General features: G+C 33.5%; 2 protein-coding genes across 2 annotated transcripts in view; one reads left to right on the forward strand and one right to left on the reverse strand.

The window, feature by feature from the left end:
• The window catches only part of LOC136810403 (uncharacterized), a 277,730-nt gene that overhangs the window by 88,713 nt on the left and 165,751 nt on the right, over positions 1 to 23,266 (forward strand). The gene's annotated exons all lie outside the window — the stretch shown is intronic.
• Positions 9,956 to 21,871, reverse strand: LOC136810391 (dynein axonemal light chain 1-like). Its single transcript, XM_067066941.1, has 10 exons — positions 21,793 to 21,871; positions 21,571 to 21,609; positions 20,743 to 20,852; positions 20,313 to 20,368; positions 19,775 to 19,830; positions 19,051 to 19,140; positions 15,982 to 16,035; positions 15,738 to 15,774; positions 12,039 to 12,125; positions 9,956 to 10,174 (listed from the first exon to the last, which is right to left on the reverse strand). Exons 1-10 carry the CDS (start codon positions 21,793 to 21,795, stop codon positions 10,140 to 10,142), a joined length of 567 nt encoding a protein of 188 aa, XP_066923042.1. The 5' UTR covers positions 21,796 to 21,871; the 3' UTR covers positions 9,956 to 10,139.

Genomic DNA, 23,266 nt, shown 5'->3' on the forward strand with positions numbered 1-23,266 from the left:
AAAATTTGAAAACCTGAAAACCTTAGACTTCCTGTACAAAATTTAATTTAAAAAATGAGTTGTCAAATTTTCACATTTTTTTCTCAAGCAAAATAGACTTTGACAAATTTTAATCATTTCTTATCGTCTGTTACGTGCATTTTTATGAAATGAAAATAAATCCAATAACTTTGAAAAATAAAATTTCTAAATTCGAATATTCTGAGCTTTAAATAATAAGCATCGGTCAAATTATTAATTTTCCTAAAATGGGATACCTATCGAATAAAATTGACTGGGTAAGTCACTATTACACGTTTTTTATAAGAACAGAAAAGTACACAAAAATACTGACAGATCGGTGGAAATGCCAAAAATACGAACATTTTAGGCTTAAAACTTAAGAAGTTAAACTTTTAGATGTATTAGGCTAGTGACACTTTTCAACTGCCGACTGAATTCATTCAGATTCCGACCAAAAGATTTTCCCGTTTTTAATGAATCTCAAGAGATAAAATCCTAGAATTTTCCACGAAAAGGTATAAAATGTCATATAAAAAAATACTACAAGCGTATAACATTTTAATCGAAAGTTTATTTTGGTTCACCTCAAACTGTCATGTCATGATAGAAGGGTGCTCTTCAAAATTTGGCAACATATCTTTTTAAATAGTATATTTCTACCCTGTTTTTGCTTAATAAGTACTTACGTGTTGGCAAAAATAATCTAATTTTCACATTATTTTCCCGTTTAGTAAAGTACCCGCCCCCTTATATTTTGAAATCATTCCAATAATTGTCACATAGTGAGTAGGCTTGTCAATATATGGGTGTTCTTTACTTGTTTTCCATAGTTTCAGTCCATAGTTTACTGAATTTTTTTAAGTTTTTCACGACGAGTATTGTTCTTTCGCTTTTGTACTTTTATGGGATTAATTTTCGCGGGAATTAAATTTCGTGGATATTAAATTTCTCGGATCCAAATGAAAATTTGAAAAAGACCTTATCCGCCAAATGTTTTTGAGAAAAACCCGAAAAATGTAAAATAACTATTTTCATAGTATTTACTGGCTTCAAAGAAGCGTTAATAATGCGTATTTCGACAACCAACATGCATAATTTTGCGTAAAAAGGCAAAATATTGGTCACTCTATAGCACCATTTGTAAAATTAAGTCCCCGCGAAATCTTAAAATTTCGCGGATGAGCTCAACCGCCAAATTTAATCCCCGTGAAAATTTATCCCATTAAAGTGTTCAATATCACTTCAACAACAAAATTCCACCAGCCAAAGTCAAATCATTACAACAAGTTCAGAGCTGTACCTCAAACTTTGTAACACAATTTGTTTCTCAAATCTTCTACTTCACGACAAAACTTCTCTTTATCCCAAGTTCCATCACATACCACATTTTGAAAATGTTTTCCAACTTTATCTTGAATCAATTTTTCACTAGCTTCTTTACATTTCGTATTACATTCACCAACATTGTAAAGGTCATGGCAGTTATTAAAACGATCAGTGTATAGTTTTTTACAGTTCTTGCTCTCCTTTCCTGCTAAACAGGTCTTCTCAACGTGAGCAAAACTCTTTAATCCTTGTGGTTGATTGTCATTTATGCAACGAAAAATACGAGCTTTAGCCGTAATACACTCGTACTGTTTGCACTTGCAGCCTTTTAGCGCATCTTCAACTCCAGCGAACCTTTTCAAGACCCTTTTAAGACGTTTTCTGCAACCACTTTTACATTTAGGGCTTTCTTCGAAATAATCTTGACAGTGTTTACCGTGTAGTAGTTTATTCAGTTTCTTGTAACACTTTGAATATGTCGGACAAATTCCTTCAGGTCCAATCAACGAATAACAATCCTTCAACATCAACTTATCCACGGTACCAAATACACTGGAAGGTTCCAGTACAACTGTCAACAAGACTAAAATCACGGAGTGATCCATATCTCTAGTCGTCTTAAAAATGATAAGAGTTCCTTCTTGAACTAAATCGTGTCCTTGTATAAATTGAAATATATCTTCTGAATCAACCTGAAAATTTATGATAGCGCTTATTATATTTTCTTGTTGAATTAATACTTTGGTCACAGATCTTTGCTTTTTCCTCTCAGCAACTGTTCTTATCTACTGCTTCGTTCGCTCGCTTTTTATACTTTTTGCACTGTCTATCGAGCATGGTTGAGTTTTATTGTGTGTGGCAAAGAACTTACTATCACAAACCACAAACAAAATATATAACAAAAAAATTATTTAAAATAATATTATTTGAATAAACAAGAGGGTTAGTGACCATGCTTGGTTTCAAAAATAAACACGGTGTTTACTTTTTTTGTGTTATTATATGTTACTTTATAACGGTTGACGGTTGATACTGTGTCGTTTTTGACAATCATCTTTAGGCTGCTTGAGTGACTGCGGTCACTATTTTATGGCCTTTTTATTCATGGCAATTTTAAAAAATTAACTTTTTCTTATAATCTACAAATGGCAATGAAACTTCCTTTTAAAAAAAACAACTAAAAAACGTAAATGATTTTGGGATATCTTCTAGAGATCGAAAAAACAAGTTATGTTACTGCTCATACTTAATAGAAGTTTCTTATTGAGCGCAAGTAATAGTTTAGGAGAGGCGTGATCAATTCGGGTGGAGTAAGCAGTGGCGGAGATGTTTACAGTGTTTGTTCCAAAACTCTACCGCCACTTTTTTCCCGTAAACCGCCCAGACGCCCTAACTCTTTCCTGCGATTACTGACTTCTAAACGGACGATAGGATCGTAAATGTTAGAACTGAAGCATTGTCTAAAATGTGCCAAGCTAAACCAGAATTAGTACACGCTTAAAAGCGAAACAAGCTAGTTTATACAGCCAATTCTCTGCCCACTTTAATTCGCAATTAGAATAGAACAGGGCAAAACGTGGGTCGCCATCTAAACCAGGGCTTAGAGAGTGTTACAGGCGTGACAAAAGCTCAAAGTAAATGACCTACCGTATGTGCGGCTTTTATAACTCTTTAATTGGACATGGGTTTTATTAGGGTTTTATAGGAGGGCGAAGCCCTTAGTACTTGAAGGAGGGTTGAAATCAACAAAAAAAAGAAAAATTGCACTCTAAGGGCTTGTAAAATTTGGAAAATCGGACAATATTTTGCCTAAAAACGGTCAAAAAAAATTTTTCTGCACTGTACGGGTCTGATTTTGGGCCGCACGTATACCGTCGTTTTTGATTCGAATCCTGGGGGGGGGCTAGATATTAGCCTCCGTCTCGGAAGAGGACTGGGCCCGAATTTGCGGACGTTTTCACAGTTTCACTTTCGTTTTCGGCTATACGACAGCGTTTTCAAGCAGAAAGCAGAGGAAATCTGTGAAATTATGGCAGGGAATGCTGACCTATTTTTCCAGTGTTTCTCAAGATTGGAGCAAGATTATTGTTCTAGAAAGTTCATAAAGGCCTTATAGTTTCAGATTAGTATGATCTCATCAGAAAAAACATTTACACCAAAGCTCCTTATTGATATGTGAAGGCTACCAAAAATAGCAATGTCCTCCATCAGAACAACTTTAACATAAGGGACAAAGACAGTCAAGAAGTCTACTTTGTTGAATTTGCACAAAATACTTAGAGAAAATGGTACTATGGAAGCCCATTCTATACTCCTAAATGATAGTTGAAAGATCAGCAGTTGAGAGGGTTGATTAAAATAGAACTCAAAGCACACAATAAAGTATACATTTGTCCAGAAAGAACTGGCATGTTGTTTGCTTTGTTTTGGTGTTTAAAAATATGTACTTATCAGTCCTAAAAAAAATACAAATTAGAATATAATGAGGGCAATGAGTCTGGTTAAATGTTACTATATTTACAAGACAGGATTACTGAAAAAATACTACTGTATGTATATACTACTGATGAACTAAACTCAAAAACTAAAACTTTACCATAAATTTACATTACGACAATTTAAAAATATATCTTTAATAGCAACAAAGAAAAAAACATGGCTCAAAGTTTTAAAAACAGAGCTAGTCAGAGCTTCAATTCAGTAGGTATAGAGCTTTCAAAATTTGAAAACAGACACTGCACATACTATCCACACGGTTTTTTACGATTCATGAAAAAAATAAAGTATTTATCAAAAAAAGGTTCTCTTTTTTTGGTAATCAATTCCAACAAACAACAATCAATATAACAGTTTTTTGAAAACCATCCCACAGTGTAAACATTATCAACCAACTAAACCCACATCCCAAAATTGTGAAAATAAGTCAATATAATTTCTATCAACAATTTCTCGTAAAATGTTTTTTTCCAACATTCTGATACCAATCATAGCTGGAGGCATCATGTGTAGAGTGACTGTGTGGCATGATCACGATACCAAACATCAACCAAACAAAACTGACGCCAAGCCAAATCTATCTGTCGCTTTAAAAATTTCCATGAAAATTATAATTGAAACTTATCTCGTAAAATGCTTTTTTCAACATTCTGGAGGTGTTCAAAGTTAGAGGTATCATATGTAGAGCCAAGCAATACATGAAAAGTCATTTGCTATCCCATTTGCCATGAGATATATGAGTCAACAAAACAAACAAAAACCAACAAACAAATCATGTCTCTTCACATTCATGTCACATCGTGTTTATATGGGGTATCAGAAAGCCAATCCACAAGAAGAGCCATCTTCCTTTATTATGGAGTGTTCCAAAACTATTGGTAGGTTGTTTGGAAGTAAAGAAACCCACACAGTTTGTTTTATTTTGAAGATTTAACTTGAAAACAAACTGCATCTTTCCAGCAGAAACTCATGTTTCAACCTGCTACATAACATTGGTCAGTCGGGTCTGCTACTAACATGCAATAGTTTTATTATAGCCGAGCTTGAGAATCCCTAGGCAGAACTTGTAACATGTATTATGTGTATAATTATGTCAGTCGACTTGAATCATGATATATTACTTACATTTCACTGGATGCATTTTCGCTGTGAAATTATCCGCAAAATTTTCTGACCGCGTTCTGAGACGGAGGCTAATTAATATGGTTTTATTTGCTCTCCATATCTTTGATTCTTTTTACTTACACACCCCCTTCTCACAGACCCGGTGGGGTATTTTCGGCCAGTGGGGATAAAAATAACGGAATGAAATTCAAAGGGGATTGATATTTCCATATTTTCTAGGGCTGGGGATTTTCATCCATTTGTTTTCGTCAAGTCAGAAAATTCAGGGGGGGATTGGGAAAATAGCATAGTAATTTGCAGTGAGGATTGTTTTACTTTCGGGGACAAAAACTAGAGTATAATTTCTGATGGTGACAATATTTTGGCCAATATTTCCAGTGGGTCTGTGAGAAAATGAGGTGAATTTTGGCACAGTAGTTTTCAAGCTGTAGTTACTTTTTTTCCGATGAATAGTACCCTGCGAGAAATATACAAATATCAACCTCCGACGACCAAGTGTAGAAATTGTATCTTGCATGTGTCAATCTAACCACTGTAGAAACACCCTTTCTCACAGACCCACTGGAAGATGATGAGCAAATCCTCACTGCGAAATATTGTGCTATTTTTTCAATCCCCACTGAATTCTAGCTGGCTAGGTGACCCTCACGAACAAAAGAAAACTTCAAGAAAGAATGGGGTCAAACTAATGAATATGACTTATTGTGCAACATTTCTGGGGATGTTCTTTGTGGTTTAAAAGAATAATACCCGTCTCTTATCGTTTTTCCTTTTTGCACTTGAAATAAAAGCCCGTGATACTATCATTGAGTTTAAAGCCCAAGGAGCTAGAGTAGAATTTCTAACCTTTTCCCAGGCAAGAAACTTATTTCCCATCCAGAACGCGCCTAGAACGCGCGTCGTAATCATGACGACGAATTATCTAGCAGTTTCTTTGTTTTTAGGACTGCATTTTTTTAAACTAGCGATATAATTTATTTTCAATCGGGGTTTTTTCAAATTTGGATTTGGATGGGAAAAAAGTGGTTACATTTCCCATCAAGGAGTCTTGAGTCTAGCCCTTCGGGCTTGGAAGTCAATGGATTCTATCTCGTCTCATGACATTTAATAAAGCGTCAGTTAAAAATACGCACGGTTAGGATTAAAATCTGTATGTATCAATCACTAATTAGCAGGTGTAGGGGTAGAAAACTCTCGAAATAAATTAAGGAAAACCTGGTTTTCTTTACAAATTATTTGTCAAATCCATCTTTTCGTGAATTTGTCATCTATTTTTTGTAAAAAATAGATTAGAAGACCTACCTTTGTATGCATTTTCATTGGTAAAAAAAAGAAGGACATTTTCTTTGATTTTTATTTTGTCATGAAAATAAGACATAAGTGAGTGTAGGTGTAGCCTACCTCTTTTGTCGTCATTATATCAAAATAAAATTCAGAATCAGATCCAGGCTAAGAGGAAATTGGCAAGCATCCCCGAATGCACCCAAACTATATCCGCTCTGAGAAAAGCATTTTTAACATAAAAGCTTTCCGGGTGGGTAGTATGACGGTACGTAGGATCCTTTTTAAGTCGGTAGTTTGGGGGCTGAGATAGACTGGTCTTTTTTTCCATTCAGTCTAAAAATTCGGATATCAATTTATGTAATGTTTCTTCCCGTTTTTGTGGCCAGCCTCAAACCAAGTGTGACCTGTCAGATTTTTTTGTCAATCATAAAAGTACTTTATCAAATGTCTGTTATAAATATATCTTAAAAAGACAATATTGATTTTACGAGAGAGAAAACTTTCTCACAGGAATATTTCAGCAATCCAGTGCTCAAAGTCTATATTAGCTGATGTATCAAATTCAGTTCTCACTAGTACCACAGAAAAAAATATGCACTAAATTAGAAAGCTAAGAACCACTTTGTTGGCCCTCCTTAATGAAGTGTGTACTTAATAAAACTGACCCGTTTCAGCTGACATACATTTATTTTAGGATACTGGCAAAATCAATGAATTATAAGCCCGAAGGGCTAGAAGCAAATCTTTAACCTTTCTTTGCGGGCAAGAAAAGGCGAAGTCTTAGAATATACGCCGTATTTTTGAAGACGGATTATTAGATTATTAGCGGTTTCTTTTTTTTTCGAGTGGTATATTTTTTGAAATCTTGCAACAGAAAATTTCAAACTGAATAAAAACTACGCGGTCCGCTCAAAGCCGTGCAACTAAGTTAGGATTTAGCTGCTTCAAATCCTACCTAGGAGATTCGCTTCTAGCCCTTCGGGCTTATACTTCATTGGGCAAAATATCCCAAGAGTCGACAGGTAAATGAATGTTAGAGTTTCTAAACCTGATATATACATGATACTGATTTTGTTAAACGTTATTCAATTTAGAAATTTTGAGGATTTTCATTAAAAAGAGCGTTTATATTCTTCTGAAACTTTAAGTAATTTCGGAAAATTCAAATCTTTCTTAGTTCAAGCAACGATCTAATAAAATCCTATGGAAATGATCCGCGTAAGAATGATAAAAAAGTTAATGATTTTTTGCATCATTAAAATGTCATTCCGCGTGCAAAAGCATTTTTTTAAGATTAGCTATTGGTTGATATTGATCACATGACCTAAATTTTGTGAATATGTTCTTAATTTCAAGTCAAACTTTTAGGCTTAAAAATTAGTAAACATTGTTAAAATTATAACATTTGTATTTAGATAGTGTTTGTGTTTTCTATCTTAAGAACGCACCATGAACGCACGTTTATTTTCTTAGGTAGAGTCTTTCAAAAATGTTTATGTTCTTAAAGAAAATGCGCTGAAAAGCGCAACAGTGTTGTCGAAAAATATTGAAAAATATCTTGTGAGAAAGATGATGATTAAAATGCGATCTGACATAAGCAAAAAAAATCGAAAATTATGTTTATGGTCAGTAGAAATTCGATATAATTGATTTTACACCATTTAGAGATGCTTGTAAAAAGTCTAATTTCTTTGTAATGTGACTTACGCGGACGGTGGAAAGACGGCAAGATGGAAGAATACAAAATGAATAGAAAACAAAAGATTTTTAAGAGCCATTGTATGAAGTTCTTGGTCTATCTATTTTATTAAGTCGTTGGTTCAAGGTACATTCCTCAGTTTAATTTCAAGAGGGACCATAAGTGGCTGACAATGGGCGAATGGACCTAATGTCTATAATGAAATATTATATAACTATTAACCTAGCTTTAACTTAGAATACTTAATTGAAATAAATTGAAATGCTAATTTTAGGCCTACTAGGGAAATTAGCATTCTTCAGTGATTATAATGGAAGTCAAATATGAAAAGTACCAAAGCCTGCAAAAATTGCAATATAGCAAACGCAAAAAAATTGAAAAAAAAAAAGAAAAATGAAAAAGGCCTCTATAATTTTGTCTATTTCATTAAATTACTTTGAGTGCAACGACTGCCTCGTTTTGAAACTATAACCAAGAGGATTATACCCTTTGAGACTTCCGGCTATTACATTTTAAATAGATGGAACTTCTAATGGACTCCTCTTGGAATAAATTACCATAGCAATATTTTGAAAACGAGGTAAGCGTTGCTATTATGACGTAATTTATGGAAAGGTCTATTTAGGGTTGGATTTCAAAACTTTCAGATCCTAAACAATATCTTAAAAAGTGGTAGCATTCTTGTGAAATTGTGGCCCAACACAACGGAAATTCGGCATGTCTCTATATACTAAAGTACTCTTCCATCAAATGTTAGTAACGGTCATGAGAAAAATTTCAAAATGGCTAAGTGGAGGCTAACCAAAACCGTACACGCTTATGAATGGAGTCTTTGTTTCAAAACTCTCACATATGAGATTCTTTTGTTCTCACTTTATTTATCAAGTGGTTCTTAGAGAGTGGATCCGCTTTTTCAAGAAGTTCGTCGCTTCACCGGGTTTTTAAAACAAACATTTTGGTTTTCTTTGTATTTTCTTGCACACGCTTTTTTATAAGTTAGGCGTACAATCTTTCGCGAGCAGAAACTTTCGCGATTTTCGCGAATTTAGGCCTTTTTCGTGAAAGTAAATGTCTTTGAAAATTCTTAGCGGGGCAATTCGCGAAAGTTTATGCTCGCGAAAAATTACCAAAAAAATGGAAATCTATAAAACCTCGAAACATCAAATTTTAGGCATTTTTTTATCCTTTAATGCCTTTTTAAAGTCGAAGAGCAACCGTCTTTATCAGATTTAAGGTATATTTTTCACTTTTAAGGCAATTTTCATTCGAAAATTCTCATTTTTATCCAACGATTCGCGAAAGTTTATGCTCGCGAAAAACATTTTTTTCATCAAATTCGCGAAAGTAAATGTCGTCTATTTCGCGATTATTCGACCTCGCGAAAGTTTCTGCTCGCTAAAGTTTGTACGCCTAAAGTATATAAGAACATAAGGCTTCGATGGACAAAATGTCAAGAACAAGTTAAGAACATTTTAAGGCTTTATCAGACTCTAGAACATCGAATTTCATAACAAAATGGACAAAAATACTCAAAAAAATTGCGAAAATAAGAACATGTTAAGAACATTTTTAGGTTTAAAACTCAAAAAGTTAAGAACATCCCAGGCTTCAAAAATTTTGGACGTTCTTATGAAAAAAAATGTGTATTTCCACCAATGTTACTAAAAAAATATATATATCTGCCGAACAAATCTGAAATCGTGCTTTAGATCAGGTGTTTTGTCTTCAAAATGAAATTTTCAATACGGGAGTGGAAAATTACCAAGAGGTATATTTATAAAAATGTATCTACGTGGCCTTTATTGAATAGATAATTTTTTTGCGGTGAGACATATTTAGTGACTGAAAATTTTTATTTATTGGTGAAGTACTTGATAAAGCCACATTTATGATGAAATATACCTCTTAAGAATTCCAGTGTCATTATGAGCCCAAAAAAGGAATTTTAAACTCAAAATTGATGACAACATTGAAATATTATTTTTCATAACTTTTAGAATTAAAAAAAAGACCATTTACAAATAAATTATCATCTAGTATATTAATCTTATCATACCAAAAAAATATACAGGGCCTTAAAGAATACAGTAGAACCTTATCAGAAATCATCTAGAATATTTACAAAAGAAATAAGCGCTCGCGGAACAAGATCTTAGATGGTCGTTGAATCCGAGGGTTGAATCAGCCATCTTGGATTTCATTTGATTTATTCCTCCTCATCTTGTCGTACGACAGGTACACCTGATAAGTAAAAAAGGATACACTCGTATTGTTTTATAAGCATAGCGTTTATAAGCATTAGGCTCGATTTCGGTGAAAAATAAGCATTATACGTATAACTCCAAGCTAGAACGAAAAAAAAAATCGCGCAGATTTTCTAAAACGCTGACCTTCTTAGGGTTACTTTTAAAGCTGTTTGAGCTTTATTAGACCAAAGATTTTCGCCTGCAGCTTAAAATTACAAAAAAAAATCATTCTTTGAGCAGAATCTAATCGAAATTTTCATGAACCCAAAGAAAATTAGCAAATCGAAGTTTAAGCATATAAATAAGCATAAATTAAAGCTGAAAATGAGATTTTGCTAAGCATATTGAGCCTCGACCCGATCTTCCCGTACGCTTATAAAAGGAATTGAGTGTATTCTATTAAAATTTGTACGACTCCCTCGGTGATGAAATGACGACTTATAGAAAACGAAAGTACTCAAATTATTTTCTTTTGTTTTGCAGACACGTTGTTAATTTATTTCAATTTCCCTAAAATGATCGCCGAAGTCTGTGTTTGTATGTTTGTACATACTTTCAAACAAATAAAGTTTAGAAATAACAAGAATGTTTTGTTACAAGTTATTTCGAGGAACAAGCCAAAAAACTAGATTTTAGTGCCAAATAAATGTCATTTCGAAATCATATGCAATGATTCATTGACATGGTTGATAAGGGGAAAACAGTACTCAAGTAATGAAACAAACTGAGCTGAAAGAAAAAGAGAGGCACTTCTTTTTGCCCAATTACTCTAAAAACCTCATGAAAATAGGAGTCTAAACTAAGAAGACATTTTCAGGTTATTTTTCTAGCTGTTGAAATTCCTTCGCAAGTTTTGGTATTTTTTACAACCCTGTCTCAGTTAACCAGTAAAAAATCATTTGTGGATTATTGGGAATGAAATAAAAGAGCTAATTGACAAGGGAGGTGTAAATCGCTTGAGGTTTCTGGGTTTCTCATCAGTGAAGACTCCTATGCTAATTTTTTCAGGGGAGAGGGAATCTCATAGGCCCATGTTATTGTTTTACGAGCTAAACCAATTACGAAAAGGTGTGAGAGAAGAGTGGGGTCCTTTAAAATTCTCAATATGTTAATTAGATTTCTTTCACAATTCAAGAGTTCTGAGATTTATTTATTTACCACCATACGGTGAAAATAATCACACAATCAACAAATTTTCCTAGAATTCGCATGAATTTTTTTTTTTTTTTTTTTTTTTTTTTATCTATAGTATATGTAACACGAACAAATAGTACAAAACTAAGGGTTCCTAACCTCCCACAAAAGGACCACCAGATCATACCGCCAGGAGGAAGGAACCCAAACTAAGCTAACAATAAATTAAAAAATCAATTGATAAATGCATGGGAAAAAAAAACTTACTACAGAGGATAAATACTAACAAAAAATAAAAAGACAAAAACAAAAAGAGCTTGGAGAGCAGTTAGAGTAAAATACTAAAATAACGGTCCCCCAAAACGGCTTGTATCACAGATAAATTTTATTGTTATACTTAATATATCGTGATTTTGGACAATGCTAAAATCGGGGTAGCCATAAAGAAGTATTCTACACAATGTTTTGGGATTGAATGGAAACAAGGTTATGTCAAGTTGAAGAAGGCTGCCAAACATCACAAGTCTGTCATTAGAGTAATCAGAGCAATGCATCAAAAAATGCTGTGTTGTTTCTACTGAATTTTGTCGACAGTTGCAGAAGGGGTCAACTGTGTCTGCAAAATTATGCCTGAACTGTAGATATGAAAAATGTAGATATGCAAGAGTGGAGGAGAGGTTGCATTATGGTATTTTAAGGGTTAGGAAAAACGAAAAAAAGAATACCGTCTAATTTCTTGAGTTTTGGTAATTTGGTGGTCGCTAGATCTCTCCAATCTCCCTCAGTGTTGTGTTTTTCCTCTAATGGGTTACCTGTTAACAGAAAAATACAAAAATAATTATGATACAAGTTTTTCGATAGCAAGCCAACATCCATCGTTTTTTCATTTTGATAATGGCCTTGAAAACACCAACCAAATAACTGATCGACCGAAAATTTTGCAGATCATTCTTAAAATTGTTAATACAACTGTTACTAGTCGGAATGAAATAACTTCAATTAAGATCGGGGGAGTGGGAAGAGATGTTATGCCCTACAACAAGAAGGCCAATAAAATAATGGAAAGACTGAGGACCTAATATTCACTTAGACACTTAGGCAAACTTGATATCGGGGAAGTGCCGCTGGTCAGGGTCCCTTTTTTAGTCTTACAGGGTCCAAAATTCAATAATTTTCGAAATAGGTATCTGGCAGGGTCCACTTTTGGTTATTTTGGACAGTTTTCAGGGTGGAAATTAGAAACTTTTTCGATTTTTTGTCTGCTTTTAGTATCTTTGCTACTTTTCAGGGTGAAAATGGGAAAATATTGCGATTTTTCGTTCTGACAGGATACCAAATTTACCAAATATTCATATCTGACAGGGTCCACCTTTCAAACTCCAGCGACATGTCCTCATCGGTCATCAAGATCAGTACCCCCCTCCCCCGGTATCTTCACAATAGACCTACATTAAGAGATTAAGTTTACCCATGAGAATTACCAAAATTTCACGAAGGAAGATTTATTCCCAAAAATCCACGGGCAAATTTAGGGGGAAGAAATCCCCCCGTTTTTTTTTACTAACAATAGAATGCAACATGACCTAGTTCAGTCAGAAAAGAAAAAATCTTATTTTTGGAACTAAATCTTGTTTAGGTTAGGGATAAGAGGCAAAATTACTTGATTATTTTTCCAATAAAGAGCCCTCTATAATACGTATAAGTACCAGACAATTTTCAAAAATATATGACTCATACGAGATCATATTTTTTGCTCCACACTGAACACTAATTAAAGCGTGTTTATAATTTGCGGATGAGCTGGAGTTTTTACAACGTCGGTCATGATTTTTTATGTGTATTTCACAGAACGCAAAAACAGAATAAGTTGAGATATATTCTATCTGAAAAGAAAATTCACCAACCGAATTGAAATATATTAAATTTCTATCAGAAAAAAAAAATTTACACCCTCCTAAAGTCCCGAGGTCCCGAGGTCCCGAAAATGTATCAAATTTCAAATGAAAAAATTACACAACCTAAAGTCCCGAGGTCCCGAAAGTCCCGAATTGAAATATATCAAAATTCTACCAGAAAAATTTTTTTACACCAACCTAAAGTCCCGAGGTCCCGAAGTCCCGAAATGTCAAACTTATGAAAAAAAATTACACCAACCAAAAGTCCCGAGGTCCCGAAAGTCCCGAATTAATAATTATCAAATCTCCAGCCCCCAAATTTACACCAACCAAGTGCCCGAAGTCCCGAAGTCCCGAAAGTTTTTAACCAAACCTAAATTTCTAAAGCCTCGAAGTCCCGAATGGAACCCCATAGCAAAAATTACCCCAATCAAAAAAGGTCTCGATGGCCCTCAAGTAGAAAGAGGACCGGGGGAAATGACTAATTGATTAAATTTGATTGGACAGGGGTGAGATTGATGAAATAGACAAGGGTGTAATTTCCACACAAAGTTGGGGAAAACTCGAGTGGAAAGAGGGGAGAGTTTAGTGAATTTCACATAAAGAAAGATTGGAAATCTATCAAAAGAGGTGGGGGTGAAAGAGGGGCGGAGACAATGAATGATAAATTGAATACAGTGAGACAGGGGTGAGATTAATGAAATGGACATGGATAAAAATTTCACATAAGGAAGGAAAACGGGTGGGGTGGAACTAAGTTGAAAAAGGACCGGAGAAAAAGAATGATAGATTAGACATGGTGAGAAGGAGGATCGGATTGTTGAATTAGGCAAGGGTGGGATGAAACTCAAGCAAAAAGAGGGGCTTGGATAAATGATTGATGAAACACAAGATAAAGGGTGGGATGACCCGTAAAGAGAGGTCAGAGATATACATGAAGACAGGGGTGAGATACTGTAGATGCAAAGGGAGGGTGAGAAAGGGGTGAGATGGATGTAAAGGGAGGTGGCAGTAATAGTATGAAAAGATTAGGGGTAAAAGTTGATGTACTTCATTTCGGGACTTCGGGACCTCGGGACTTTGGGTTGGCGTAATATTTTTTTCAGAAAGTTGATGTATTTCATTTCGGGACTTCGGGACTTAGGTATGGTGTGATTTTTTTAATAGATTTTCGATATATTGCAATTCGGGACTTCGGGACCTCGGGACTTTTGGTTGGTGTAAATTTTTTTTGATAGAATTTTGACATACTTCAATTCGGGACTTCGGGACCTCGGGACTTTTGGTTGGTGTAATTTTTTTCTCAGAAATTTGATATATTTCAATTCGGGACTTCGGGACCTCGGGACTTTTGATTAGTGTAATATTTTTTTTCAGAAAGTTGATGTATTTCAATTCGGGACTTCGGGACTTCGGGACTTAGGTATGGTGTGATTTTTTTTTAAATAGATGTTTGATATTTTGCAATTCGGGACTTCGGGACCTCGGGACTTTGGGTTGGTGTAATATTTTTTTCAGAAAGTTGATGTACTTCAATTCGGGACTTCGGGACCTTGGGACTTTTGGTTAGTGTGATATTTTTTCTCAGAAATTTGATTTATTGAAATTCGGGACTTCGGGACCTCGGGACTTTTGGTTGGTGTAAATTTTTTTATGATAGAATTTTGACATACGTCAATTCGGGACTTCGGGACCTCGGGACTTTTGGTTGGTGTAATTTTTTTTCTCAGAAATTTGATTTATTGAAATTCGGGACTTCGAGACCTTGGGACTTGAGTATGGTGTAATTTTTTTTTAATAGATTTTCGATATTTTGCAATTCGGGACTTCGGGACTTTTGGTTGGTGTAAATCTTTTTATGATAGAATTTTGACATACTTCAATTCGGGACTTCGGGACCTCGGGACTTTTGGTTGGTGTAATTTTGTTTTCTCAGAAATTTGATGTATTTCAATTTGGGACTTCGGGACTTGAGTATGGTGTAATTTTTTTTTGATAGAATTTCGATATATTCAGTATTTCAATGATTGTAACTTTGTAATTTTAAACATTGTAGTAAGAAAGGATGAATTGATGCTGTTCTGCAAAATTCGGCATTTCTCTATCTTGTAAAAACTCCAGCTTGTCCCATAATTTGGTGTTTTATACGATGAAGATAGTTATTTTTCTAGTTTTTGCTAGATCCTGATTGACTGAGGACGATGGTAAATCAGCACTTTTACCGTCCTTGATTTTGCGGGTCAAAACTACGGTTGTTACGCTTCAGTTACTCAACCGTCCTCAAAAGGGTAGATACGTAAACTTGCAAAAATGAGAGTTGAAAAGTAATTTAGCACACGGTCTTAAAGGATCAAAAAATTACTTTAAAATGAGATAAATTTTCGCGGGAATTAAATTTCGCAAATTTGGCGGATTTGGGTGTCATGTTGCAAAATTAAGTTCCCGCGAATTCTTAAAATTTCGCGGATGAGCCCAACCACGAAATTTAATCCCCGCGAAAATTTATCCCATTAAAGTAATAGAACTCACCAACAAATAGCAAATCAGCCAAATTAGGCAGTTCACCCTAAAAATATAAACCAGATGGTGATTTAGATGAGGTTTATTAATGACATAGGGACAATAGGGGGGGGGTTATTTTACGTATCTCAAAGTATAAAATCATCGAAGACCAATAAAAATTCTAAATGGTGTATTTTAAAGGATGAAACACTAAAATTAAAATGGGAAGTTCAGATAATTAGAAATTTAAATGAAACAAAAGAGAACTAACGAGTTTTTGAAATTCATCCCATGCTTTGACTTGGTTGTTTGACATATAAAGAACCTAAAGAAAAAATTGAAGAAATACTAAAGATTGAAAAATTTCTTTCAGATGAAGAGAAAAATAGATAAAATACAAGTTTTCTAATAAAAATAGGTAAATTTTAGTTCGGCCTCTTAATTGGCCTTAAAATATAAATATATTCTCTTATCGTGTTATCTTATCACGCACGAGCGACCGTAGTGCAGTGGTAGAGCATCCGGCTACGGTTCAGCCCCCAGCCGGGTCATACCAAAGATTTCCGAAATGGTACTTGATGCCTCTCTGCTTTATGCTCAGTAATTAAGAGAAGGATGAAGGGTAAGTGGAGTAATCCTAGGAGAAAGAGTGGCGCCCTACCCTACTACCTTCGGGTAGATAGCTATCGAAAGAGGAGCCTTCGGGTCGCCTCCGATCGCAGACTTACTACTTATCACGAACAAACAAACGCATCAAATAAAGGATTAAAAATAAGATCAAAGAAGATAATATACGAGCATGAGTCTGCTAATGTCACCCATTTTCGGTTTTGTCAACTTGTCAACTTTAAGGCTCCAGTGAAAAATCTAGGTGCATGCAATAATGATACCAGCTGATGTATTTTATCAGTCTTGATACTAGCAAGCTTAAACAGTCATTTTTTTCACTTTAGAAAGTACACAATTTTTTCAGGACAGCTTTTTACATCAAAATGTGAACGGAAAATGAGGTTTTTAGCAAATTGTCTAAGTTCATTATTTGATAATCTAGGCCAATCATCTCTGATCATACTTAATTTTTGTTTTTATTACAGCCAATAAATATGAAAAACAGAATCTACAAAAAGATTTTTTGAAATTAAGTTTTTCCCAGAATAAATGCAAAAAGTTGCAGACATAACTTTTTCCGTTCACAAAGTTATGTCCGCACACAATTGATTTGCTAGAGAAGTGAAAGTGTTAATATCTATAGTTATTTGATTTCTAACCCTTCCCATCCATTAGAGAACCAAACCAAGTAACACTAAAATACCAGTTGTCCTTCATTGAAAAATATTCAATTTTGAAGTGAACAGGGTATGATTTCCGTTCACAATTTTGAGTTATGTCTGCACATTATTTTATCCTTTAAATTTTCAAAGGAGTTATCCTTACTCAGCTGAATCATTTTTCTACATCAAGGGTCATATTTGGGGTCATTTTATACAAATTTGAAGTCTCAAAGTCTACTTGTTGGGAGACAGTGAAACAAAACAGTTTCCCTAAAAATTAGTTATGTCCGCAACAAATCATGAAGTTTTCTCAGCCCCCAAACACCATTTTTAGGTTTCTTTGACAAATTATTACATTTGAGGTCATTTTAAGTTGGCTACAACCAGAAAAAAGTCTGATAATTTTCCATTGGCAAGATTTCAGTCTTTCCACCTCATATCATATGTATTTCATGTTGTGGACATAACTATTTCATCTAAAATGTTGCTGATAAAATGTATTTGCAAGCTGGCATGATGTTTTATTATATGGAAGTAGTGCTTAGGCTATTACAAATAGAAAACAAATATTCTGATGCCAAGTTGAGGTCCAAAATGAGAATTTTAACAGAAAAATAACTTTTTTTTGTTTCTTTGAAAATGACGGTCCTGAGCCTGCGAGCTTGAATAAAGAATAAATTATGCATTAATTTGCATATTAAATTCATTGTGTAGTGTTCACACAACATAATCTACTACACATTCACTTACAGACTGGTTAGATTTGCTCCAATAGTTCAAAACAGAGTCATATTCTGTAGCAAATTGTATGTTGCGGACATAACTATTTAAGGTATTTATCAGATTTTTAACCCTTTTAAGCACTTATGCTAACACTTTGACAATACTAAAGAGTTACATTTGTAAAAACCTTGCATTTACTTGCTTTTTTCAATTTTATGTGTCCTCTAGGGTCGTTCGTCTATTAGAAATATGAGAAAGTTTTAATATCATTGATAAGTCTTCATTTGTTCTTTTCAAAGAAAAACATGTAATAGCTGAATTCAAACCAAACCAAATCTTTTGGTTTTATATTGATTTAGTCTCTATAATATTCCTCAAATTTTGGCAACAGAAAAAGACACTCCAAAATATTAAATAAATGATGTATAATGTTCTATGGTTCTACCCTGGAAGAAAAAAAGTTATGTCCGCAACACATCATTATTATACATTTAAGCCTTTCTATTGAAAAAGTTGAGTGACTTTCACGGAAAAATGATATTTACTGATTATGAAGATGTACAGCAGTTGATGTCAAGCTCAAATCATAACTTTTAAAATTAGATTTTAACAAAAAATATATGTGGTTGGATTTTCTTTTACAAATAAATCTTCGATTTTCAGGAAATCATAGTTATAAAGACCTTTCAAGACAACAAATTTCAATGATTAAGTTTTGGTTCAAGTACAGCAAAGTTTTAAAAGCCAAAAAATAAATAAATTTAATGTCTATTGCTGATTTTGAATCAAATTTAACAAAAAGTTATGTCCGCAACCGACAAGGTTTCATTTTCTAATTTTTTATTGACTAACTGAAATATAGCAAACTTTTGCTTTTTGGAAGGCTTATGATGAGTCCTTCAAATCTAGAATGAAATTACCTGACCATAGCCAGTTTTATTTTCATGAAGTCAAACTTTATGGGAATATTTTTTAATATTTTAGATTTTCTTTCGGAAAAAGTGTCAGAATTTGAAAAATATGACATACTGGACGGTAAAAATTGCTTTTCAATGCAGCTTAATATATTAGCCATGATCTGAAATCTAAGACAAGTATTAGATTACGCATATTTTATCTCAAATGAAGTGTAAACTACAAAGAGTTTTTTGCCAAATTTGTTTGATTATAATTACTCTAGGTCAAATTTCTTGACCAAGCCAGTTTGATAGCCCTGATACTTATGTTTTCTGAAAATTGAAGTCATTAATAAAAAAATTATCCAGGAATAAAAGTGAAAGTCAAAACTTTATTTTTTCCAAATTTTTTCATCTATTTGGGTGACATTACCAGATTCATGCTCATACCTGTAATTTCTTAAGAACACCAATACCCTTCAGTTTTTCAATATTGTTATAAGATATCCATAATTCTTGAAGAGTGTCCGCTACTGCTTCCTGAAACAGAAAATAAATTCTATTTAGATATGGATTAAGCTGTGAAAATTACAGGATTTAAACTTGGCTCAACTCAACCCTTGAGATGACCTTGAAATGGTCTATTGTCAGCTTTTAAAATATCAAACATCCTCCATATAATTAACACTTCCCACTGGCAATTTCATCAAACGCTAGTGAATCATTCGTATACCTTGATTTCCAAAAAAAGAACTAAGGATAGGCTAGAATAAAACCTTCATTAAGGTAGGTAGGTACAATGGGCCTTTCTACAATCAGTGCCATAACATAATTGGCAATTTTGGCTATTTTACCATTTTTCGAAAATTGAAATTCGAGCGAGAATGTCAATTTCGGTCCAAATTGTTTGTGGTTTTAAAATTTCGTGGAGAATTTCCCTTTCGTGCCAAGTATTTTGGCACTGATTGTAGAAAAATATGTATACCTTCTGCTGAGAAGGTCCGACTTTTTTCTGACTTAGAACTTCTGGAATTCCAGTTACTTTTAGGTTTAAATCCCTATGGAATTCCAGCATTTTTCAAACCTTACCCCCCCCTGGAACAGAAATGGGCCTCTTTAAATAAGGGTATGCAGTGTTTCCAGGAAAACCCAAATCAATTAATTGAATACTCACCAGACCGTTTAAATTTTTGATGTTATTCCTCCCAAGTGATAAAATCTTTAAATTTTCTAAATAAGAAAGAAAAAATCGTACATGATTAATCTGGATTGATAAAAATTTCAAAAAGATAACTTTCCTATTAAAAGAAATTTGACTTTTGGATTGCATCTTAAGCTATCAGAACGATAATGTCAACGTATTATCACGAATACATAGTGCGAATGACCCCCTCTCTTGGCATCTCACCAACCTATGAAAAATGCCTATCCCTCAAGGATTTTGGATAAAAATAGCTAACAAATATATGAATTTATAATATCTTTTGAAAGCGAATAATAATAAAAAACTTCTTTCTTCTTTTTGACTCAGACTAGTCTAACAGAGAACTTCCTTTCATGAAGGCCAAATTTCATAACAGTGCTTGAAAATAATCTGAAATATATTTTTCATGAAAATTTTTTCGGAAGGTGTCAGGGGAGGTCCGAACTATAAAATATGACTGGGGTGACAAAGGGAAAACGTATACTCAATAAAATTAGCAAACACTTACTGAGACCATTGAGATTGGCAATTTTTTCTATACAATTTGTTGAAAGTGACAGCCGTCTGGAAAAGAACAATATGATAATTTATTTCAAGCCTAAGTTTGAGCATTGCATTCTTTCCATAGTTTAGATGATCGAAGACTCAATTTTTCCTTGCTGTGACTTGTCTTGTGACTTCAATTGTAATTGAACAGTAAAAAAATGAAGAGTATGATTTTGAGTTTTTTATGCTATTTTTCAATTTTTCTGAAAGAGGGTATTATGGATTTGGGCCTTAGTTTCATTAGGATACTCAAACATCCAGAGTTGATTATCACACTCTCTAAAGGAGTTTATTTGAGAAAGGTTGAATTCATAAATAAAGTGTTACTAGATAAAAAAAGCTAAACAACGATAAACAACGCCTGACACTGCCAAAATTAACTTATCACTTACGAGCATGTTCCAAGTGTTGACAAAGAAGCATCCATTTTTTCAACAGGAGGTATTTGTGCTATCAATTTAATTTCTTCAGATTCTGATGCTTTAGTGCCGGAGTCTGCTTCCTGGTAAGAAAATAAACCCCACATATTCAAATATATAACAGATTATGTTTAGTTTTTGTAAACATTGCGTCCAAAAAAGTAGACAAATTTTAATACACGCTTTTTCTTTTATAATAATAGTGTACTTTGGTTGAGAGTGAGCATTGTTCTTATTTTTCTATTGTTTTAAATTTGAAATCTCACCCTGATATTCTTATAAAAGAAAAAGCGTGTATAAAGTATAATCTTCATGATTCATGCGAATTTTTATGACTTGCATACTCAATATTTCAATCTCAAAAACCTATTAAGTCATCTTGGAAATTGAATATCTATTAATTGAACAGAAAATTTTAATTTTACTTAAATTATTCTAAACCCACTTTAGATAATGAATTTTGTGGATTTGAATTTATAGACGAATTTATCCACCTGGAACACACTGTATAATGAGTACTTTTTCATATATGAAAATATATTTAAAATCAAGTATTCAAATTCATTTTAGAAAAGCATAAGAAATATGATTGTTTTGAAGATCACTTATACCAAAATAGAGGCTCAAAACGATGAGTATATCAAAAAGGAGGATGCAATATTCAATGAAAAATAATATATGAATGACAAATAGATAAATAAAGGTTTAGTTAGTTTTGTGTAATATTGGCACTAAAACTGTTCTCTTGTCACTCTGTACCAAGACATTATACAAAGTGACTTTAGATACAATTTAACATACCCATTTTGCTAAAGCATCTTTGATAGTCGTTCCTTTGGACTAAAGAAAATAAGATAATCACAATAAACCAAAAACAAAGTTTCAATGTAAAGAAAGTAAAGCTCCAAAAACGACAAGTAGACTACAATAAAGAAAAATTAAAGGCATAGATTTTCAAAATCCTATAAGAATTTACCAGTTATAACTACACAACAGCAATTGTAAAAGCTTAATTTTACTTACCATCCTATTAGTTGAAGTTAAGCAATACCCACTAACTTTTTTCTTTTTTCTTTTTTCTAAAGTTTTTTTTCTTTTGGAATCTAAATATTGAGTATAGTGCCATACTTCTTGAGATTGGTTCGTAGCGTAGAGCTTTATAATCTTTGAGACTGATTCTTATAAATAAAACTTTATAGAAAAAGCGTGGGAAAATAAAGTGAGGAGAAAAAAAGAGAGAAAATATTATCATGTCTTCCAAACGCTGTATAAAAATTGACAAAAAGTTGAAATTTTTTTAACACTAAATTTTCAGATTTGTTCAATTTTAGCATGCTGATTATCTTAAAGGCATTTTTGAGCCATTTTGAGGCATATTAAGTAAATATAAAAGTGTTAGGTAGTAGGTATTAGGTAGTAGGTATTACCGTCAACTGCTCTAACTTGGGAGTATCTGACAAAACATGGGAGAGCAATTCGGTCACCATTTCACCGAACCTCCAAAGTCATTTGATTTGAGCATAGTATAAGAAAGCCGCGGCTGGAATATGTACCGCATTGTCTTTTCAGTTAATTGCTGCTCCATCTCTGTCTCCGAGCTTTATAAGAACATCAAGATGATCAGTTTGTTATTGGTAGATAGTTTTTGAACTTTTTCTCTTATTTTTCTTCACAAAAAGTTTTTTGTTGCTAGATATCTTTGAATCTGTACCCAATACGCAATAGAACACTTAAACTAATTTTGGACATATTTTAGGGGTATTTTATGGAAACAATAGTTTTTTGCTAAAATTGAAATTATAAGAACTATATTCAAGATAACAACTTTCCTGTCAGCTTAAATGATAAATTTTGATACAGCCATGCATAATTTTTAAAATATGCATGATACAGTAATTATGCATGGCTGTATCATTGTTTTTATGCTGGAGTACATAATTATTCAACATGGCTGCCTCTTTCAGTTAGTCACACTAGGAAAATAAGCTTTTTAGAAAAAACAACATCAGTCATCTACAGGATGTATTTCAACAACAAGGACGAGAGTTACCTGAATCAAGTTCAAGATCCCAAGACAATCAATTAAAACTTGAAAACTTAAAATGAGACAAAATTAGCGATTGCGAACGTGCAGCAGCCAAAAATAGGGAAACAATAATTACAAGGTCTCAAAAGAAGGAAAACCGACATCGACTTTTTATTTCTGCCTATCTTCTCTGAGGCTTCTTTCTGACCCCCAGGTGACTTTTCTAACTTATTTACTATGTTTTCTGACTATTCTAAAGTGTTTTTAACTGACCTTGAATTATCGACCCAACCGGGGTTCGAACCCACCAAATGAAAGAGCTTCTGATCAGAAACCCAGCGCGCTATCCGTTGAGCCACACTCGCACTGCATAACATGAAATTTGGAAATACTTATAGAATGACAAAAAAGATGGGGTAATGTTATTATCATATGAGTAAAATTGCCCCTTTTTTAACCTGACTGAAATTT

Source organism: Clytia hemisphaerica, unplaced genomic scaffold, assembly GCF_902728285.1.
Source record: "Clytia hemisphaerica strain Z4C2 unplaced genomic scaffold, Clytia hemisphaerica genome assembly, whole genome shotgun sequence".
Taxonomy (NCBI): Eukaryota; Metazoa; Cnidaria; class Hydrozoa; order Leptothecata; family Clytiidae; genus Clytia; species Clytia hemisphaerica.

Coding starts and splice junctions, on each gene's coding strand:
- LOC136810391 (XM_067066941.1), bottom strand. Junction 19,141..19,774: donor TCAAAAATTTAAACGGTCTG/GTGAGTATTCAA, acceptor TTTCTGTTTCAG/GAAGCAGTAGCGGACACTCT. Junction 15,775..15,981: donor GGGATGAATTTCAAAAACTC/GTTAGTTCTCTT, acceptor TTATATTTTTAG/GGTGAACTGCCTAATTTGGC.